This window comes from Citrus sinensis, chromosome 7, assembly GCF_022201045.2.
Source record: "Citrus sinensis cultivar Valencia sweet orange chromosome 7, DVS_A1.0, whole genome shotgun sequence".
Lineage (NCBI taxonomy): Eukaryota > Viridiplantae > Streptophyta > Magnoliopsida > Sapindales > Rutaceae > Citrus > Citrus sinensis.
The window spans coordinates 12894246-12918230 of NC_068562.1; the positions used below are offsets into that span (position 1 = coordinate 12894246).

Here is a 23985-nt window from a genome sequence, read left to right on the forward strand (position 1 = left end):
TTTATGGCATTCTACAGCATGTAGGTTGCACTTCAGCTGATGGGCGGACTTTATTAGAGTCATCCAAAATTGCCCTTGATAAAGGAAAACTAGAAGATGCTGTAAATTATGGGACAAAGGTAATAACCCACTCGATCTATACGTAAGAATTACATTATTCTTTTCATAATAAGGCATCTGTTGATCTCATATGATGTATTACTTGCATTGTAAGGCACTGGCAAGGATGATAGCTGTTTGTGGTCCCTACCATCGGACTACTGCAAGTGCTTACAGTCTTCTAGCTGTAGTTCTCTACCATACTGGAGACTTTAATCAGGTACGACAATCTTCAGTTGTATTTCAGTGTTAACTTGGTGATTCTAAGTCGAGTATAATTATAACGTCCTTCTGTACGGAGATTCTCATTCAGTGGGACATTTGATTTGAAACTGTGTTATGGCTAGTTTTTATGGTCTTGTATAAAGATATGCATTAGAAATTATAATTTTCTGGACTTAGGAATTACATGGACAGGCATTAGCATGATTTTGATATCAGATTATATATTTTAACTAAATCAAACACGTTCATAGTTCTTATGTTCTGGCATTTGGTCTAATGGCATCTGCGTCTGAGTGTGAGAGTGGCGTTCGTATGTACTCAAGATATCTTCTTCTTCATTTTAGGCAACTATATATCAGCAGAAGGCATTGGATATTAATGAGAGGGAACTTGGTCTTGACCATCCAGATACAATGAAAAGCTATGGGGATCTTTCAGTTTTCTATTATCGCCTTCAACACATTGAATTGGCTCTTAAGTAAGTAGCACTGCTTGATTTACCAGAGCAACTTTGTGATTTTCATTCTTTAACTGATTAAGGTTTATTTATTTATAAATTAAATTGGAAGTTTCGAAAAATGTGACCTTTGTATTGAATCTGCTTCGAACGAATGCAGTTTTTATCTACCTACTTTAGCTTTCATTTGTCTTTTATTGGCTCTAGCTCCTGATCATACCGTACCATTGGCAGATATGTAAATCGTGCCTTATTCCTTTTGCATTTTACTTGTGGACTTTCACATCCAAACACGGCTGCAACATACATAAATGTGGCTATGATGGAAGAGGGCATGGGAAATGTTCATCTTTCTCTTAGATATTTGCATGAAGCCCTTAAATGCAACCAAAGACTATTAGGAGGTGACCATATACAGGTTTTTCTCTCTCTATTTACGCATGTATACACACTCTTTAGAATTATAAATCTTTCTGTTAACTCAGAATTTTGTTTGATTTCTTCACGTGACAGACAGCTGCAAGTTATCATGCCATAGCCATAGCTCTTTCTTTGATGGAGGCATATTCACTAAGTGTGCAACATGAGCAAACTACACTTAAGATTCTCCAAGCAAAGCTTGGACTAGAAGATCTGCGTACTCAGGTGACTACATGTAGTCATATTTTAATTGGTTCTGTTGTGCAATTTGGCTAGTTGGCTTCTTTCTTGTCAATCTTTTACAGGTGATATTATGATATAAAACAAATTGTATTGGAGGCATATTTTTGGTGTCAAATATGGATATGACTCATTCATTAATTGTATCGAAATATCAAAATACGGATATGACCCGTTTATTAATCGTGTTGACTTGTTTAATATTAAATACAAACAAATTAAAAATTAATTTTAAAATAACAAATGTGTCAAAAAAATGAGTTATAAATAAGTGAAAATGACATAAGTATGACATGAATAAGTTTATAACATAATGTGAGTATGACATGAGTCATTAATTTAGTGTTTAGTATATATTTTAGTTTTTTTTTTCCAATAATATTAACACATAATAATTGATATTTGTGTTATAAATGTATAATCATATTGAGATGGTCCAAAACAGATACGACATGGTTATTTATCGTGTTGTGTCAACTCATTTATTAATCGTGTCAATATTTGTCAACACGAATATGGGTCATATGTCATATTATGTTGTGTAATCGTGTCGTAATCCATTTTGCCACCTCTAATCTTAACTGTCATAAGAGAATTTCTCAAGTTCCATATTATTGATGGGAAGAGATTTTTGTTATTTTGTTGTATTTTTTTTCGTTTTACAGGATGCTGCTGCATGGCTGGAGTAGTTTGAATCAAAAGCTCTAGAGCAGCAAGAAGCGGCACGGAATGGAACTCCAAAGCCAGATGCGTCCATTGCGAGTAAAGGTCACCTTAGGTATTAACAGGGTATTCCCACATTACTTGTTTCTAAATTGTTGATTATTTCTTGTGGCACCAAGACCTATAATGATCGCTTTTTGCAGTGTGTCAGATCTCCTGGATTACATTAGTCCTGGTCAAGATTCTAAAAGAAGCGAAGCACATAGGAAACAACGACGTGCAAAGGTAGTATATACTTAGTGCCTGTTTAGTATGACTTATCTAATAGTCATAAATTTTTATTTAATCCCATAAGCTGTTATCAATTTTTTTTTTTTTGTTTAATTGTTTTTTTCGTAGAGCTCTTGAAAATTAAATAAGTTATTTTGCCTCTACTACCAAAAGCTCGAATTTTGTGCTTTTGAGAGTAGAGGTTAAAAAGTTTTTTTTAAATCTTAAAATATCTAAAATATTTTCTACTTATTTGACAATCTTATTTTATTCTTTCCAAAACATAACTTTAAAAAATTTACTTATTAAAGTAATTTTATAATTTTTAATAAAAGCTCTTATTGACAACCAAACAACACAAATTTTTTGGGTAAAAACTTTACTTATAAAATCTTTACTAACAAAAGCTCTACTCAGATAAGATCTATTTGAAAAGCTATGTCAAATGAAGCATTAAGCCTGCTGCTGTTCTCTGTTCCTTTTTTCTTGTGATGTCATCTGAATGGATTCTTAAACTAATTGTAGTTAGGATTTGGTATTTTAGAGTACACTCTGCTGGCTGCATATAGTTTTGGATTTGCTGATGACACGAGTAAACTTGTTGGCCATGCAAAATGCAACTATATATCAGCAGGATAATAGTTCTACTTTTCTGAGTGAACTCTGAAGGCACCAATTATAACATCCATTTCCAGCATAGAATCCCCTGCCCAACAAAAAGAAATCTAACATGCTTATACAGATCGCAGACATGATTGAAACTTCAGAAGTTTCTGATCTATTGATGGCCATAGATTGGGCCAGCTGATAGTTAGTAGGCAATGATGGAGGGTTGCTTGGTCAAGCTGCTAGTTCTTTGGAAATTCAGAGATGATGAGCAGAACGAGTGATAGTTTTTGTTTTCCCCCGTAATCTTGAACAGAGTGGGAAGAAACCATTAATTTGAAGTGCAATGGATGGATATGACAGATCTATCATTTTGGCTAGTAGATGGAGTTCTTCCATTCTACTGTTATTTAATGGTTGTTTTTATTGATTCTAGAAAAACATTTTTCGATTTGGCAGTTGGAGTTTTGCCCTTTTTTTTTTTTCTCCCCATTTTGTAGGCCTTGGAGAACCAAATAATACTACATATTAGATAGACAGGATTATTATGTGCTAATTTGAAGTATTACCTGGTTGACAATTTAAGACACTAGTAAAGTATTTTGCTATGATTATTTTTTTTTGAGAATTCCATGATTCAAAAGGCCGAAGAATTTCATTAGTTTAACATAGTATATATTAGCATAATTTCTCACTGAGTGTTTTTTTCAACATTTCAGGCATGTACATATCAAATTCCCATTATGTTCCACTGAATTCTGCCTCATGTTATGTCCGGATTTGTTGTAATAAATTTTGCTACTGTAAAATTACAAGATGATTGTAACTTAAAATGAACTATTTCTATTTGCTCAATTTTTGACATTTTATATGCATACAAGTTAAAAAGGTTTTGTTTATTTTTATTTTTTTTATTTTTTCAGGTAATGCAGATTAGGGAAAAGATTCATCGAGCACATCATGATATGATGGTGGAAGATGCACTGCCCCATGATGGATTGAAAAAGAGTATGACTATAGTGGAAAGCAAGACCGAGGAAGTAATAGAAGACAGTGTTCAACCTGAAGAGCCAGAGGAGAATGATGATATTACTAGATATGGACCGGCAATTTCAGGTGAGTTTGTGGAAGAAACAAATTCTGATGAGGGGTGGCAAGAAGCCAATCCAAAAGGTAGGTCAGGAAATGCTGCTGTTCGGAAGCTCAACCGGAGGCGACCTGTTCTTACAAAGCTAAATGTCAATGGTTGTGAACATTCAAATCTTAGAGAAAAAGGCAATAGACGGGAAATTGTATCTCCAGCACGGGAAAAAGCTTCAAGGACCACCACCACTGAGTTAACAGGCAAGAAGGATTCAAGTAAATTGCAGGCAAAAGCTTCTGTCTCCGAAGTTTATGCAAGTCCACCAAACCTTACTGCCATGGCTTCCAAGTCGCTGTCTTACAAAGAAGTAGCTGTGGCACCACCAGGTACGGTTCTAAAGCCATTACCAGAGAAACCTGATGAAGAAATTGAAGAAAAAACTGAAACACAGATGTGCAGTAATGCTCCTGAGACATCAAAGGCGGAGTTGAATAACCATTTCTCTCCCGTTGAAGATGCGCCAGTTGATGGTCAGTCTCAAGAAACTCGTGGAAGTGTAACTCAATCTGAAACTACTGCTGCAGATACCGGGGAAGTTCCTTCTTCTTCTAATGAGGAAAAGCCCATGGAAACAAATGGGAGTAAGCTTTCTGCCACAGCTGAACCATTCAACCCAGGAGCTGTCTCCATGACTCATCTGCTACACTCTGTAGCAGCCACGAGTATTTATGATCCGAGAACTAGTCAAGGTATGCTTGCAGAACCTGCTGTACCTTCGGCTGCTGCTAGAGTTCCTTGTGGGCCAAGGTCGCCTCTCTATTATAGAAATAATTATTCTTACATTATGAAACATGGATTTCCAAAATACCACTCTTCCATTATGGAAAGAAACCTGTTGGGGCCTTCAAGAATCATGAACCCGCATGCACCCGAGTTTGTGCCAATGAGAGGTTGGCAAATAAATCCTGGATATGCACATTCAACTGTTTCAAATGAGTCGAACTCTTCAAATGACACAAGTGAGGCAGACGATGAGAAACTTGACAAAATGTCCAGTATTCAAGGCGAGGATAATACCTCAAGAAAGAGCAGTACAGAGGCGGAGAAGTCAGAGCTGGCAAGACAGATACTACTTAGCTTCATTGTAAAGTCAGTCCAGCATAATATGGATGCTCCAAGTCATTCTTCAGGCTACGAAAAGAAGATTGGGTATTCAGAAAATTCTTCAGATGCAATTGCAAATGATAGTGCTATCATAAAGATCCTTTATGGAAATGAAAAGGGCAAAACAAACTTGGCATCTCAGTCCAATGATCAAGAACAGCAAAAACCCAAAGAGGAAAACCAAAAAAGTGGGGATGGTGAAGGATTTATAGTTGTCAGAAAACGGAGAAGAAACCGACAGCAGATCACAAATGGGGTAACTGAGATGTACAATCATCAATCCATCTGTGCTTCTGTTCGTTAAAAGAGAGAGCAAAGCAATAAAATGCAAAGGTGCCGTCCTGTTTCTCCCAATTTTATTCGAAAAATTTGTTAGTGAATGTTACCGTTGTAGAGATGGTTAAAGTTTGGAGCAAGTTTTAATCAATACTTGATTGTATCATTTTAGATATCCTCTCTGGATGTTCTAATATAATATTTGTACAAATCGGTTTCTTGTTTTGTTAAGAGATTTTGTTTTGATCAATAAATGATGATAAATTAATTGGGCGATTTTCCTCATCAAGAGATCTGTGATGTTGTTCTATAATGGATTTTAATGTTTTAGACTGAGATTTGTAGTTATGCCTCAAATTATTTGGTATTTGGTTGGTGCGTGTGAACAATACGTTCGGAATGGAGTTGAATTGACCCACTGATAGATAGCTTACATTTGCAGCTGAAGTTGCTGCACTGATGATATTACAACTGAGATGGTAGGCAAAATTCCTTATTCAATTTAAATTTGCAATCAACAGAAACTGAAGAAGAAGCCGTAAGTTTAATCCTAATGGATGCATAGCTGTTTGGAGAAAAGCCAATGGAGACATAACAAAGCACGATAAGTTATACACGGCAGAACGGTATGTGCTAGTAAGCACAGTCACCGATGGAAAACATATTTGAAAAGCCAATAGTAGCATGTGTCAATACATCTATCAATGAAATAGAACCACAGTCTGCGCCAGTACGAGTTTATCCAAAGTGCTGCAAGTAAACCCAAAATCACTGACACATAGGATGCTCCAAAACTCCATCTTAATGCCACCATGTCAATCACAGAATCGCCTTCATCTTCTCCTCCTCCTGTAGGTGTCGCTGGTGGTGCCAACGCGCTGCTGCATTTCCTCTTTATCATTGAGCCACAAAGAGCCGAATTACCTTTATAACTGCTGTCATCAAAGGTGGCAAACTGCTCTTTGTCCGGGATTGGGCCGGACAAATTGTTGTATGACACGTTGAAGTTTGATAAAAAGTTGAGCTCAGTTAGTTGAGGAATTCGGCCACTTAATTTGTTGCGGGAAAGGTCCAGGCTCTCTATCATTTTCAGATTGGAGAAGCTCTCTGGTATAGTGCCTGATAGTAAATTATTGGACAGATTAAGTGCACGAATATGTTGAAGATGCCCAATTTCCCATGGAATTTCTCCACTGAACTCATTGCTCGACAAATCCAGTCCAGCCATGTCGTCGAGATTGAGACCAATGAAAAATTCATATCTATACTTTGTCACAAATTCTACACCTACTGGTTGATCTAGTCCACCATGTAGTTCACCTGGCGGCAGCAGATGAAGAGTGGAATTGTAGTAAGTAGAAGCGGAATCACGATTAGACATAGCAAATTCATATTCAAATGAACCATCATCAATCGCTTCCCTCCCGAATGAGATGTTACCCAGGCATGAAGGTATCGGCCCATTAAGTCTGTTATGTGAAAGATCCATGATACCTAATTTTCTTAATTGGCACAACTGATTAGGAATACGTCCTTGTAGAGAATTCCCTCTCAAAAGAAGAAAATGCAAATTCGAAAGCTCATTGATCTGATGAGGAATCCTACCAAAAAATTTATTGTCCCTCAAATCGAGAGTCAATAATGTAGAGCTTCTAAGCAATGCAATTGGAATTAACCCATTAATTGCATTGTTATGCAGATAAATGTGCTTCACTGATGAAAGATTGGAGAGAGATACCATGGACACAGACAAACCATTTTCGGAGATGTCTATAAACTCAAGACTTTCAAGATTGCCGAGCTGGACCGGAATACTACCTTGCAAATAATTTTCTGACATTAAAAGAAGCCAAAGGACTGAGAAGTTGCCAATCCAGTGGGGAATATCGCCGGATAACTTGTTGTTGGATACATCTAATACATCCAGCAAAGTGGAGCTCAACAAACCATCTGCCATTTTCCCACTGAAATGATTGTTGTTCAAACGTAATGAACTCAAATGAGTCAAGTTCATAAAATTGGGAAAAAGTTGGCCATAGAAATTGTTATTTGATAGGTCCAACGTTTCTAAGGAGAGGCAACTAGAGAATATAGATCGAGGTAATTCTCCTGAAAAATTATTTCTAGACAAATCCAAAGTAATTAGCTCTTTCATCTCACTGATTGAATAAGGAATATTACCTTCAAAACTATTTTTTGACACATCCAAATATATCAATTTCTGAAAGACAATACCCAAATTCTCTGGTAGCTTACCAGAAAAATTGTTAGTGGAAATATCTAGATGACGAAGCTTGTCGTATTTGGCATTGGGAAGTCGCGGAAGAATTCCCGAGAATGAGTTATTCCACAAAATCAAAACTTCTAATCCTGTGTTGTTTTGCAACAACCAAGTTGGGAAATTGCCAACCAACTGATTGTGAGAGAGATCAAGGAATTTTAAGTGGTGTTGGTGTAAAAGAAAACTACTATTGACATTTAAGTGGCAGTGAGATAATTGGAGAACCTTGAGAGGATATGTGGGGAGCCAGTTTTCGGTTTTCACTTGCAACATATCGTTTCCTGACGAGAGTACCAAGACCTCAAGCTTTGAATGATTAGCCAATGAATTTATTAAGAATGTTCCTTGGAAATCGATGAAAGAGAGATCCAAATATTCAAGTGATGTGAGGTTGGTCAAGACAGAAGGAAAGTTTCCACTTAACTGATTGTAAGAAATATCAAGAACTTTAAGATGGGTCAAGTTGTTGAGACACTGAGGAAGATGACCCTCAAAATTATTTGAGCTTAAATCCAACTCAAGAAGATTCTTCAAATTACATATTCCTAAAAGTGAAAATAAAAAGCTCAGATTTCATAAAACGAAAACTAATTATAGCATATTCAATCATAAACCCAATATAAGACTTATAAAACGGACATGAAATCAAATTGTCTAAGTATTTTGGTCAACATAAATAATAATAGAATGATATGAATTTATTTCTCATATAATATGATGTTGATTGCAAAAGCGTTTCAATTAATCTAACAATTAAAAAGAAAATAATAATAAAAATATAAAAGCAGTCAGCAATTCTTGCTCATCGTAATCCATTCAATAAGCGTTTCAGCAATTCTCGTTGTTTAAAATAATGATTTTCTGCGGAAGAGTTTGTTGACTTCGTCTTTTTCGTTGGATATTGGTTTTCTAATCTCTAAATTTGTTGGATAATGTAAAGAGAAACTCATAATATATTGGTTGCTTTCTTAAACTTTATTTAATTTCGTCGAAGTACTTCGACCAACAAGTCACTGGGAAGTAGGAATTGTGTAATCAGTAATGCAAATATTGGGTGCGTTGGTATTGTTTTTATATGCTGTTTTTTATTTTTTGAATTTAGAAAATATTAGATACGTGTTCGGTAGATTGTTTCTGAATTTTTTTAAAAAATATAAAATTCATTCTACACATTTTAACAAAAGAAATGAGAAACAACTTTTTCTTATTTTCCTTATTTCCCAATACAATATTAAGTTCCAAAATGAAGAATTCTCTTTACCTCCTCCTGAAATAATAATAATATCAACATTATTATTATTATTATTATTATTATTATTATTATTATTATTATTATTATTATTCTTGTTGTTGTTGTTGTTGTTGTTATTGTTGTTCTTGTACCCAAAGAATCAATTTCCCTCACAATAATCTTTTCTTTTTATATACATTATAATATTTATGTTTTTATATTAACTAAATCAAATATGTAGGGTTTATCATTTTTCTTTGAACAAAAAAAATAGAAAGATCACCTAATTTATTCTTAAAATTAAAATAATCAATATACATTGCTTAATCTTAAGTTTATGGAAATTATTCCAATAATAATTCTTTGAGACATTCTTACCAAACATATTTGTTTTCTCATTTTTGAGATTATTTTTAAAATGATACTGAACACATTTTTAAATTTTAAAAATAAATTTAAAAATAGCATTTTCATTTTTTTTGTGAAAACAACAATTAGAAAACAATATTGGGCTCTTATTTATCATGTTTCAACATAAAAACACAATGTAAATGGTTTAATATGGGTTTCTAGAGAATTTTTTATATTACTATTACTCAAATTCAATGCTTCCAAGCTTTTGAATTTAGCTAATCTTGCATCAAGAATTAATGAACATAAGGAAAAAAAAATTTATTCAGAACTATAAATATTGAAATAAAGATAAATATCATTGTTGATTTTTTTGTAAAAAAAGATTTAGAATTAAGAGAGAGTGAAAGAAATGAGCGGGTTATGTCGGAAATTGGTGATAGAGTATGTCAAGTACTAAACTTTGTATAGAAAGCAGTGCTTCTAATTTAAATTTGATCTAGTTTAAAGCAATTAAAAAATGCAAATATATTATCATCTTGATTAACATCTAAAACAATTTTTGTCATTGGAGGAAGTGAGTTGTTATATACCTTGAATTGTAGTTATCCCACAAGAATGAAGATCCAATGCTTTCAAATTTGGCAAATCTGCCAATCCTACATGCGCTAATAAAAAATGAAAATATTACATTTAAAGGTATTGTATGTGATCTGCACGTTTGAAGAATATTAATTCTTAATTTGCTTCTTATCTCAGATTCAATGGCTTACCTAGCGTTGTCAAATTTTGATTTAAGCTTAAATCCAACACTTGCAGGTTTGTCAAATTTGCTAATCCTATTAAAAAAAAACATAAATTTTGTCAATAATAGTTACATCACTCTCGTCTAAATTGTTTAATTAAAATAATATGATAAATATTAAATGAAAATTAATTGTGCAAATTGTTTAATTAAAAAAATTGCCTTCTAAAGAACTGTGTATATAATAATTATAACTCAAATCCAACGTTTCCAAGCTTTTTAATTTAGCTAATCCTGCACCAAGAAAGAAGAAAACTTTTATTAATCATCTTTGGAAAAAAAAAAAGAATTAAGATTAAGAAACAAATTTCAAAGTTAGATTAAATAATTGTAGTAATAAAGCTTATGATGATTAAGATATAATTAAATTGATCATATACTCAAAAATGATTTTATTTTATTTTATTTTTTAATTTTACTAAGAAATTAGAAAGTAAATTTTTGTCGTGTACCAATTATAGTCAAGTTTGTCAAGTTTTCCAGTCAAAAATTGCTTTTAATTTGACATTATACATATGTAAAAATTAAAGCCATAATAATATCACAAGGAATTTGGGTAGTGACTTGTTGCCGTGTACCTTGAAGTGTAGTTATTCCACAACTACCAAGATCCAATTCTTTCAGGTCTGTCAAAGATAATCCTATACCAACGAAAAGCAAACTATTACTTTTAAAATTATTGTAGAAGGTTGTGATTAGTGTGCTAACTTGGTAGTTATCTCAGTAGCCTACCTAGCCTTGTTAAAGAGCCACTAGTTATATTGCGGTTCCCGCTTAGATCCAACACTTGCAAGTATCTCAAATTTGCTAATCCTGCTTAGAAAACATTAATTTTGATCAAGACAATATAAATATATATTTTAATTAATAAATTAATTAAGTTGCCTGACGTGTATATCTGCTGGCTTGAAACGTATATGTATACCTTGCTTGGTTCTGGAACCTTCAATCTTATTGTAACGAAGATTCAGAGTGGTAAGTGAAGTTAGTGTATTCAAATATGGTAATATGCTGTCGATGAAGAAATTAAAACCAAGATTTAAGATCTTTAGCTGCTTCAAACTCCCAAAGCTATCGTAAGCTGCAAATGCATATGAAGTGTTATTTTTAATTAGTCACTGACAAAATATTTATGGACGAGAAATAAATGTATACATATATACGGACCTCTATTCTCACAGAAGCCTGTAAACCCATTCCCAGGTAAGTCGAGCCTTTGCAATTCTTTGAAAGGATGAAACAATGACATATTCAGAAGCGAAGCCGAAGTTCCATCATAATAATTCAATCTCTTTGTATAATTGAGTGAGAGTTGCATCACGCGTCGTGTGGTGGCGTTGCACATAACTCCCTCCCAATCATCACAACAATCAGACGGCATTCCATCATCCTCACCAACCCATGAAGGAAGAATTTTGTCATCATATCCAATATCACTGACTAATGATATGAAGAAGCTCTTGATTTCCAACAGAGCAGTCCTCTCTGTTTCCAAGCATCCTTTGTATCCATGAATTTCATCCATCGATACAATAATCCAAATTAGTGACATTAATGAGAACTTAATACAGGAAGTACTTTCCATTGTAGAGCAACTTTTCATTTGGTTAAAATTAAATGTGCAATGAGCAACTTTCCATTGCAGAGCAATTTATACTAAAAGTTTATCGTAGGTCTTGCAATTTGATTGGCTGAAGACTTTTTTAAGACTTTCCAATACATTGCCATCTTTGAAGACTTGTAAGCACTTCATTAATACCCCGTGGAAAATATAGATAAAGTGATTGTAAACTATAAATTTTTGTAATAGTTTGATGGAGATAATCATAACTAATAAAAAAAAAGTTGACCGAGAGAATTTAAATAATTCAACCATATGTTTGGATTTCCATTGCATTATCAGTCAATCTATTAAATAATGTGTTTTGAGAAGAATTTGATTGGATGTTTGATAAGTTTAAATTAATTTATTAGAAAATCAATAATTAATCAACATAAATCTTCGTATATGTTTAGTTAGTGTGGCGTTGTCTGAAATGACAAAAAACATAAATGTTATTTGAAGCTCTTGTGACCCTTTGTGTTCATGCATTTGAATCAAAGCTGTACTAAAATCAAAGATATTGGGCATCCTTAATAAGGAAAGTTTCCATTGCTCTCAGTCTGCACTCTTCATTACTATTGCAATCACTTGAAATGACTAAAACAGAAATTTCGTATGAACTTGGGACAGCTGCACGGGTCCAATTTAAATGACAACTACGTGGAAAATAAAAATTTTGCATATATTATTACAACTACGTGGAAAATTAAAGTTGACTGACTTTCAAATTAAGCCAACAAACAAGTGGCCATCAACTCTTTTTCCACTAACAATTAGTGGCGACGGTCAATACTATAAAATAAAAGTTGACTAAGAATTTATGTAATTTAAGAGTATGATTGGCCTTTTATTGAATATTATGATTGGGTTTGCACTGAATTATCAAAAAATCTATTCAACGATTTATATTCTAAAATATTTAGTGAGTTTAGAAAATTATTTTATTAGATTTTTGTTAATTTTTTTTATTATTATTAGATGGCCAACAATTAATCAAGTAATTTTCCATATATATTTGATAATTTACTCATAAAAGCGTGGACTACATTCAAATGGCATTTTATATGATGTGTGATATATGTAGAGGTGAAATTTAAATAGGCTTAATTTTATAAATAAATACATATGTATTGCAGCATTCAATCATTGTGTTAAAGCGCCAATCACGGTGACCACCAAAACCTATGAATGATTAGTCCATCGAAACCCAATGTATGCTCAATTAATATTTCCTATCAAGATCAAATTTTTCGCTCTATTGCTTCAACAATCATGAGCATAAAAGCTCGATTTATACAAAAATTACGAATTTATGAAAAAAAAAAAGTCACATTTATTATAATATGAAGTTTGATTGATTTTTAAAGATTGATTCAATCAATCTTAATGTTACTGGACAATCGATCTTAATGTTAATTCAAAATCAATCTTTATTTCGATGGGCACAGATAAAGATAATTAGTTTTGGTCTCTATAATGACTGACGAAGACTTGTAGGACCTGGACCAATGAGGAAAAACACTTTCAAATTAAGCCAACATACAAATGGTCGTCAATTCTATTTTTTACAAAAATTGATGGAGATAGTCAACTAATAAAATAAAAGTTGATTGAGATAATTTAAAGAATGTAGGCATAAGTTTGGCTTTTAAATTGTCAAATAATTTATTCCACTATTGATACTTAAAAAAGTGCTTTGGAATTAATAATTCAATAGGGTGTTTGATATATTGGAATTCGTGAAAATCAATAATCAACTATTTTTTATACATGTTTAGAAATTTATCCGGTGTGTATAGGGGCTTGTATATTTCACAATAAACATGAATTAGTACATCCATTGATTGACGTATAATTATAATCATATAATCAAACACGCACACTACAAGGCGACCTTCGATTGACGTATTCTGTGAACTAACCCGTGGGAGATGGAGGATGTCTTAACGTTATAAAAAAAAATTGATGAATAATATAGTTCCAGGCAGTGCTAAAACCATAATGTACGCCAGTATGAGTTTATCCAAAGTCACCGGCTACACCAATATCATTGTGACATAGTAACATTCTTGTCCCATTGAGTGAGAGTTGCATCACCCGTCGTGTGGTGGCGTTGCACTCAACTCCCTCCCAGTCATCACAACAATCAGACGGCATTCCATCATCAACCCATGAAGTAAGAATAACGTCTTCATATTCCCTATCACTGATTGATATAAAGAAGCTCTTGAGTTCCAACAGAGCAGTCCTCTCTGTTTGCAAGCATGCTTTGTCTCCATGCATTTCATTCATCAAAATAATAATCCATATTAGTGAAATTAATGAGAACTTGACAAAGGAAGTACTTTCCATTGCAAAGCAACTTTTCAATTGGTTAATATAAAATTTGCAACGAGGAAACTTCGATATTTATACTAAACATTTATCATCATGGACCTTGCAATTTGATTGGCTGAAGATTTCCAACCACCCAACCTAACGAAAATGAAACATCTTAGAGATATCAAGTAATAAAAATACTTGATTATCTTATTTTTGTTTTAGAGGGTTATTAAAGACAAAACATTGTCAATACATTATAACATCGCTATCTTGAAGTCTTTGTCTTTTAGTGAAGACTTGTAAGCTTGAAATTACATATATATTGCAACATCGACCCAGGAGAAAAAGAACTTCACTAATACTCCGTGAAAAATAAAATTAAAGTTCACTGACTCTCGAATTACGCCAACAAACAAGCGAGTGCAAACTATATTTTCTCCAACAGTTTGATGGAGATAGTCGTAACTAATAAAATAAAAGTTGTGTGAAAGAGTTTAAATAATTTATCCGTATATTTGGGATTACATTGGATTATCAGTTAATCTATTAAATAATATGTTTTGTAAAGAATTTGATTGGATGTTTGATAAGTTTAATTTAGTAGTTTAATTACTCATAAAAGTGTGATGTACTCTAAAATGACAAACACATAAATGTTATTTGAAGCTTTTGTGACCCTTCATGTTCATGCATTTGAATCAAAGCTATTAAAATCAAATATATTGATAAACCTTAATAAGGAAATTAAGTTTCGATTGCTCTCAATCTGCAACTCGACTACTATTACAATCACTTGAAATGACAAAAACAGAAATTTCATATGAACTTGGGACAGATGTACACGGGTTCAATTTAGCTAATTTCCCATATATTTACAACTACGTACGGGGAAAATTAAAGCTGATTGACTTTCAAATTAAGCAACAAACAAGTGGCTGTCTACTATTTTTCCTCTACCAATTGATGGAGACCGCCGATGCTATAAAACAAAAATTGATTAAGAATTTAGATAAGGAAAATTATCAACTGTCCGTCTTAAGTTTATCATTTATTCATTTTTCGCCTTAAGTTTACAATTCGTATTAGTCATCTACTAAAAAGATAGAATTACACTTATGAAATGACAATACATAAATAAATACAAATGGCAATAGTGGTAATTTTGTATGAATTTTTCTGTTCTTTTGGTGGTTGGTTGATACAAATTAAAAACATAAGAAGAAAAATAAATAAATTCAATCTTTTTAGTATTTCTGATAGCAGGTTAAACCAAAGGAGGAGGGCTTTATAATTTCCCTTTAAATAATTTAAGGGTGTGATTGCGTTTCTATTGAATTGTATGCTTGGATTTGCATTGAATTATCAAAAAATCTATGCAAGCATCGAATTGTAATGACTGACGAAGACTTATAAGGCTTGGACCAATGAAGAAAAATGCTTCATTAATGCTCCGTGGAAAACAAGCCAGTTTGGAAGCAGTTGATCGGATAGTCAACAGTTGATTGAGATAGTCAACTAATAAAATAAAAGTTAGTTGAGATAATTTTAATAATTTAAGCGTCGTTTGGGTTTCAAATAATCAAATAATTTATTCCAGTATTGAGAAGAGTTGAATTCCGTTATTTTATTGAGAAGAGATCCATCACTCCCTCGCAATTATCACAGCAATCAGACGACATTCCTTCATCATCGTCAAACCATGAACTAAGAGCTTCGTCATCGTATCCAATATCACTGCTGCTGATATGAAGAAGCTTTTGATTTCTAACAGAGCAGTCCTCTCAGTTTCCAAGCAAGCTTTGCATCCATGCATTTCATCCAAAACGACAATCCAAAGTAGTGAGGTTAATGAGAACTTAATGAAGGAAGTACTTCCATTGCAAAACAGCTTTTTATTTGGCTAAAGTTAAATGTGAATTAAATATCTTTGACTGGTGATATACATATATTCAGAGATTTGAAGTGCTCAAACCAAAAACAAATAAAAATATAAAAATATTATTATAAAAAAATTGATGAATAATATAGTTCCAGGAAGTGCTAATATGGCTCTTTGAACTCTCTTTACAGTATTGGTAGAAATTTATCCGATGTGTACAAGGGCTTGTATATTTTGCAATAAAATATACGAGCCAATATGAATTTCTTTCTTTCTTTCTCTCTCTTTTTTTTTTTAAGTTTCTCTCTCTTTTTTTTTTTAAGAAACATGAATTGGTTCGTCCATCAATTAATAATAAAACCATAATGTACACCGGTATGAGTTTATCTAAAATCACCGGCTACACCAATATCATTGTGACATAGGAAGCGATGAGGAAATTTACGAGATATTTATTAAACCATAGTCTACGCCAGTAAGATGGAATTAGCATTCAATGATCATAGACTTTCTGCAATTTCATTGACTTGTGATCAGGGAGTCCTTATTCTACGATGATTATAATCAAACACGCACACTGCAAGGTAACCTTCAATTGACGTATTCTGTCAACTAACTGGGGACAAGGGTCATAAAAGGGTACGGGAGAGAAAGCATGAGTCTATGCACAGTTCCGGTTTTGCTAGTTGATGGAACATGGAGGATGTGTGTTAATGTTAACCAATAGTCAAGTTTATTGAAAAAAGTAAGTGAGAGAATATTACCTGTTGATACATGTTGTCTGCTTGTGACTTTAGTACCGTCCAAAGAAATTGAAATGTGAAATAATTGAAGATGCAAAATGGTTGATTTCACGGGCCTGGCCTTTGGCAAAGTGAAATGTTAGCCACACACTTTACCAGTCAAGTGTCAACATTTGTAGCATAAGGAAATTGCGGCATCTTAGCTGGATTTTGAGGGTCGCTATAGTGGGCTCACAAATATTTAACATAATTTTGATAATTACTTAAACCTCGTTTCCTTGATAATTAAAGAAAAAGAGAAGTGAATGAAGTAAAAGATATTGATGACCGTAATTATGCAAATAAATACAAGACTTTACAGTAGATTAGACCACCAATTGTGCTTTTTCGTCCAATAATAATGCATCTGCTTTAACAAGATACGAGTGAACTCAGGCTTATCTTTCTTTCGCAATGTAAATTCTTGCCAAAAAATACATGTTATCTACTGGTGAATTAGTTTGATAAAATAAAGGCTTAAAGTTTAGTTGAGTAAAATGTTGACGTAAAGAAATTAGCTACTGGAAAATCACCAAATGCTTGTTAAGGTAATATACAATTGCAATTGAACATCAAGTGATGGAAACATCAAAAACCCCATAAAAAATTAAACAAAACCAGTTGCAATGCGAATAAACAAGTTTTCAGTTGAGATGGCAGAACTAATTCCTTCACAATCAAGTGTGATTTCTCAATTTGTTCTATTTGCCCAAAAAGACATGGTCAAGTATTTGAAAGCATTTTTATTTAGTTGACTATTCGAGTTTGAATTTAGAATAAGAGGTTAAAAAATAAGTTTTGTCTTTACTCACCCCTTTTACCTTTAGAAAAAAAATTTAATTTTTGATCAAGCTCACTTAAATGCGTCATGTGCAAATCACGTGACATCCTGAGTTACCATGTAATTGGGCTTTATAAGTGTTTTCTGTTTCTGAAAACGAAAAATAATAAAATGGAAATGCCTTTAGCTTTTGGCTAGACATTTTCAGATACGTTTTTCGTGATTATTTCAAACTTCCAACATACCACAAATTATTTTTAGAGCCCGCATGTTGGATTGTCTCATTTAAGTTTCGCTTGGATTTTTAGCACATCATTCAAATAAGTTGCTATCGTATATCTAGCTAGTTTTGAACAAAGTCAGTGAGAATATTACATCTGCTTTAGCAAGAAATGAGTGAATTAAAACATTTGACCAGATTCAAGAGAGAAAAGAATGTTGAAATATTGACTTGAATATTATGGTAAAATGAGTTTGACTTTAGTACCGACCAAAGAAATAACTGAAGATGCAAATTAATTGGTTAGTTTGAGGTGCATGGCTATTGGCAAAGTGAAATGTTAGCTTCACACTTCACTTGTGAACGTACAACAACATTTGCTGCATAACGAAATTGCAGCGTCTCAGCCGGATTATGAGAGTTGTTTTCAAATCCCATTTCTTTTCTTTGTAACCTTTTTTTTTTTTTTCCGCAGCTCACGTGATCACCATAATTTTGATAACTACTCAAACGCGTTTCCGCAATAACTAACGAAAGGAAAAACGAATGAATAAGCAAGAGATACTGATGACAGTAATCATGTAAATGAATACAAGGCTTTACAATAGATTAGACCGCCAATTTGTGCCTTTTGAATGCATCTGCTTCAACAAGATACCAGTGAATTGAGGCATATCTTTCTTTCACATGTAATCTGCTGGTGAAATAATTTTTATAAAACATAGGCTTAAAGTTAAAGCTGATTAAAATATTGGCGTACGTCAAGAACGCTACAGGGAACATTCAACCGTGAGCTGCAGTCTGCAGTCCCCAACAATCCGGGAAAAGGTTGAGGAGGCGCGCGCCTGCACATTAATTTGGGAGGTCTGATGGGATTTATAAATTAAAATAATGTAATTTTATATATTTTTTAAATGAAAAATTTGTTGATGCCGCTGTGCGATCCATTGGATCCTCGCGTGCTGGCCCCACAGAAGTTTCTCCCTAACAATCTCCATAAAAGCTCTTTATAATCCATTTTTGATAAAAGTATACATATATTTATTCAAATATTAGTAAAAATATCTATAATGCTGATTTTTAAATTATACTTAATAGACATTTAGACCGAGCTGTAAATCTATGAATTCAAACTTCGACAAATAAACCACAAATTATTTTGATCCCGTATGTTGGATTGTCTCCTTTAAGGCTATGTTTACTAAAGCGGAATGAGAATCGAAATAGAGAAATCAGAATGAATAACTTGTTTACTTATTAAATTGATGATAGGAATGGGAATAAGGTGAGTAGGCTCCAAGGTCTTGAAGAGGAAAGACCTTCCTTATGTTCAAAATTAACCCAATTTGCTTTCTAACTTCCTTATGTTCATTGATTCTTTTGTTGTGCAGTAGTGCCCAGTGTTCTTGATATCACAATCATCACCCCATATGAATGACAAGTTGTTCTCAAGGTATACATTTATACTTATTATTAATACTTTCCTGTTTTGCCCTCACCAGCTATGATAAGCATATTGTTTTTTAAAACATTATAAATATAAATGAATTATTAATTAATTATCCTTTTTTTATGTTTGATTGAAATTTGCTCAAAGGGCATCTCCACTGACAAGATACTTGAGTAATCAAAGTCCTTGTTTAATAATAATTAGCATAGAATTACTACTAACAGTGGGCACGAGTTGCATTGGTTCAGAATCAAATTGAACCGATAATTTTTACATAAAATGTAAAATTCAACGACTAAGTTTTATTTTTTTCAATTTTAAACCGTAAATTCCTTTCTATTTTGTGGGTTTTTTTTTTTTAGTTTTTGATTGTTTTTATACAAGCCATTTGATTATTTTAATTTTTTAAAACTGAATCTAACCGCCGATCCGATTCAAAATTTTCAAGAGTAACGGTTTTGCTCCATCCAAATTACCACGTACTTACTTACCATCTGCCTCAGCGACGTGCTTGAGCGCCTGTGTCCGACACTTTTGGCAATTCATCTGTACCTTCATCACAATCTTCTGCTGCAATATTATATATAATTATTAAATCAGTTAATAATTAGTGCATACATGCATTGACATTACATTAACTACAGCGATCAAACAATTAAAGAAATTAAGAAGACGTACCTTCATTTTCTTAATTAATTTCCGATCGATCAAGTAAGGAGCAATTTTATAATCTGGAATGATGTTTACAATTTGGAAATTTGAAAAAAAAAAAAAAAACACTAACAGCAGAACTACACATATCAAAGACCAATTGAGGACCGAGATTGAATGATAGAGTAGAGGTTGTTACTCTATCATAGTATAAGCATTTTGGTAATCCTTAACATACGTGTTTTGCAGTAATAACAAGAATAATATGTTATCTATTGCCGGTATTGATTTTATGATTGCAAATTTGTCATTTCTTGACGTCGGTGGCCGAAGTCTCAGCATACATCACTCGAGACAGAAGCTGATTATGAAGGAATTAAATGCCCAAGATCTTGCGATATTGCATCTTGTTCCTCCAACCCTGTGATCATCATTCATCATATGGCCGTATTCAAGATCTCATTACTTTAGTACGAAATTAATATATTTCTCCATGATAGCAACTTCTTAATTGTTAGCTGGACAGCTTCGGTATTGTTTGTGCCACTGATAATTAGCAAATTAATCAATACATTAACAGTAACGTGGGAGTGTTCATTGGCTTATGTTTTACAAGAAAAAAGTAATTAGAGCCTCGTTACATCACATCACCGAAAGATGATTTACTTAGCTTTGACTAACAAAATGGATTAACAATGATTCATCTTCAGCCCCGTGTTTGCTCTACAAATCGATGTACGTAGTGACAGATCTACTGTACGAATTCATCAATAATATATGATTTCTTTTTGATACCGACGTATACCCATAAGTGGTGTACTCTTATTTAGATGAAAAATTTACTAAAATAAATCTGGGTTAATGTAATTTGGGTGACACATTTTTCGATAAAATATAAAAGAAGTGATAATTTTTTTTAAAAAAAAGGTAATGGGATGACAAATTATTAGTTTTAATGAAATTGGTTGTCTTATGATGAAAATACGTTTTTGTCCCTGTAACCTTCTTTTAATATTACGATAATGTTCTTAATTGCTTATTTATTTACATCCCATATGAAAAAAAAAAAGAGAACAAAATTCAACTCATACAAAAATAATATTATTAAAATAAATTTAACAATGTATACATTTTAAAATAATTTCCATATGCATATATGCTTGGTGATGTTACAAACAATTAGTATGAAGAAATTCAATTTGCAGCCGAAGTACACAGTTGGTTTGGAATAGCCTGTCGGGGCTTAGTTGATTGTTTTTCAAGTAATTTTTTTTTTCGGTTGACCATAGAATTTAAATCTAGGAGAGAGAGAAGACCAAAGTATCAATTTAGATTTTACCTACTCACTCATTTTAAAGAAATATTTGGGGAAAAAGAAAATAATGCAGTTGCTTCCACTAGAAAAATTAGTAAAATAAATGGTGATACAGAATGTGCCAAAATAAAAACAGATGCAACATGATGCATATATTTACACATATAAGCAAAAATGCTCATCAAGGCTATCATAACATGAAGCAATTTTGCCAATTGACATATAAAATAAAAACAGATGCAACATGATACATATATTTACAATTTTGAGGCGAACAAACAATATATGTATTACAAAATATATATACTGAAACCATGTTTGCTCAGAATGGTTGAAGGTAGGTGAAGCTCTCTCGTGTCAAATTTTTCTGAATTAGAAAATCTCATGCATGTGGATGTGGGTCTCATTTTATTTGTTATTTTTAAATATTAACATTTAGATCTTTTTAGTTGTGCATTCATTGCCATACTATTTTAGTAAACTATATTCATTTTATTGTATTTTTTTAAGAATTTTTTAATTCGAAATAATTTTTTTAATATTGTTGAAAAAGACAAGTTAAAGTAAAAAAAAATTATTGACTAAATAAATAAATAAATGACATTATTTTATTTTTTAACATTAAAAAAAAAACCAATTTGTTGTAGTCCACTTAGGATGTGTTTCGGAGTGAGGTGTTGTAACTTTTAAGCTGCTGAAGTAAAAATTATAGCTGTGGAGTAGAAATTAAAAAAAAAAATCTGTTAAGCTACCAAAATCTAACTATAAGTATTGTCAAACACCTTAAAACCCAATTAACTGACCACATTACCAAACTGCCTTAGTCCTGCAACACTTGGAACGTTACCAAGCTTTTTAGAGCTGTACATTTTGGACTCAGCTGTCCTTGTCATTTCAAGTAAAAGTTGAAGCTGTCTCAAAAGTAAAATAATAACGTGCATTTAAGTAACTGGCCTAAACTTCAGAAATTTCAAATGTTACAGTATACGCAGCTCATATCTAGGGCCATTATTATTTATTAGTTTAATCATTAAATGACAAAATTTTGCCAATCTTGAGGGGGCTACTTAAAAATGCAAGCATCTCGTCCCTTGCCTGCTTCATAGATGCTCTCACCCCCCCCCCCCCGTCATCTCACTTGTGCAAACCAAAGAAAAAAGAAAGATTATTATTTTCCATTTATTACACAAAAAACAATAATTCCTTTTTATTGCTCCATGTTTATTATTTTATTCTATTTCTCCAGAATCTCTCTTTATCAATTAAATTTATGATATAGATGTTGAAGATTTGCTTAAATCAGAAAACTTGTTCATATTTCTGGTCAATATAATGCATCCCTTAAAAGGTAAAAATAGGAAAAAAAAAGAAGAATGATGATTTTTTTTGTTTGTTTTTGGTTTTGACTGTTTTAGACAATAAAGAAATATTTTGAAAGGGTCGGAGATTACAATGAATCTATACACTTGTGGAAATTTTTTTAAGGCATAAATAAGGGCAACTTGAGAGCATTTTGTTTTTTTGTTCCGCTATATATTTTTATACAACTGCCGCCTTAGATTGGGTGCATCACTTCATTATATAATCAGTAAAAATTAATTATATAAATGGAATCATTCCCTATTACAATCATTCGACTTCATGAAGTAACAATTGATGTTTTTTTACCACATTGTCAAAAGAGTTCAACTTTTATTTGAGAATACACCATATAAAAGAAAAAGAAAAAAATAAAAACAAGAGTACACCATAGAAAAGAAAAAAATAGAACAAGTTTTAGAATTAGTAGATTAGAATTGTTATAAGAAAGAGTTGATCCTATAACTTCAATAAGCTAGCCATGTTTCTGAAGTTTGTTTTACTACCCTTACCAAACTTTTTCTAGTTGATACTAATAACTTTAGTTTAGTAAACAGAAGCAAGAAGGTTAGAATTAATAACTTTACAGTGAATAATTAATATGATTAGAGTTTAATAAAATTATATGTAAAGGCTTATTTAAAGAGTGAAAATTTTATTTTTTAGTGCTTATAATTATAATTTAATCTAAAAGTATTTTAATTATAAAAAATATTTTCAAAAATAAGTTTGACGAATAGTTTAGTGCTTATAATTATTTTCTACTTATAATTAAGTTAATATTTAATAGAAAGAACTATAATAATAAAAGAAAAAACATTTGCCCGGCAATTCCTTGTTATTTACATTTTTGGCACTGTCCTTGACAGAGGACTACACTGAGGAATCTCAGGCCGTGGCACACGTGCGGCGGCTTCTCGACATCGTCGCGTGCACCACACGGTTCTCCAAGTCCAGAAACTCCCGATTGCCGCCATCGTCGGGGTTTTTAATTAAATACCCTTTAATAGTTTCAAAATTATTTAAATACCCCCTCCCTTTTTGGTTTTCATGGATACCCTAACAAATGCGAGCAAAGTCGGAAATACCCTTAATGAATGCATCAAATTCACTCAATGAATTGTCTTCATATTTCTTTCCTCATTTCTTTCACCCAAATCTATTTTTGCTGCCGATTCTTTCAAAATCTCTTAGAATCTCTCAAAATCTCTCATAATTTCTTACACAAATACAATTATGTATTCATTTCTTTAACACCCACTCTTTCTTTAAAGGTGCATTGCTTATTAAACAACCCAATAAGGTATGTTAATGTTGTTGGGTTTTAAATTTTTTAATTTTTAAGAAAATTTAGAAATTTTCCTCACATTACAATGTTTTATTTTCACCATTTTTTCTTATACGTAGAAATATATGCAATGTAGGTTGTTTAATTATTTTTTTCAGCAATA

The 23985-nt window shown here is 32.4% G+C and overlaps 1 protein-coding gene and 1 pseudogene across 12 annotated transcripts in view; one reads left to right on the plus strand and one right to left on the minus strand.

Annotated features, from left to right (window-relative positions):
• LOC102610039 (protein REDUCED CHLOROPLAST COVERAGE 3-like) overlaps positions 1–23985 on the plus strand; it is a 144226-nt pseudogene that overhangs the window by 105252 nt on the left and 14989 nt on the right. The window lies entirely within an intron of this gene.
• The window catches only part of LOC127903776 (receptor-like protein 15), a 91503-nt gene that overhangs the window by 41928 nt on the left and 25590 nt on the right, over positions 1–23985 (minus strand). For 6 of the 11 annotated variants that reach the window (XM_052444720.1, XM_052444715.1, XM_052444708.1 and 3 more), the window contains one exon: positions 5898–8330. The exons of 1 other annotated variant lie outside the window; for it this stretch is intronic. In XM_052444720.1, the coding sequence (XP_052300680.1) occupies positions 6151–8330 (2180 nt within the window). In that variant the 3' untranslated portion in view covers positions 5898–6150. Of the gene's footprint in view, positions 1–5897; positions 8331–9960; positions 10027–23985 lie in introns of those variants that run through there. 4 more of the 11 variants (XM_052444714.1, XM_052444693.1, XM_052444725.1 and 1 more) reach the window with 4 other exon arrangements.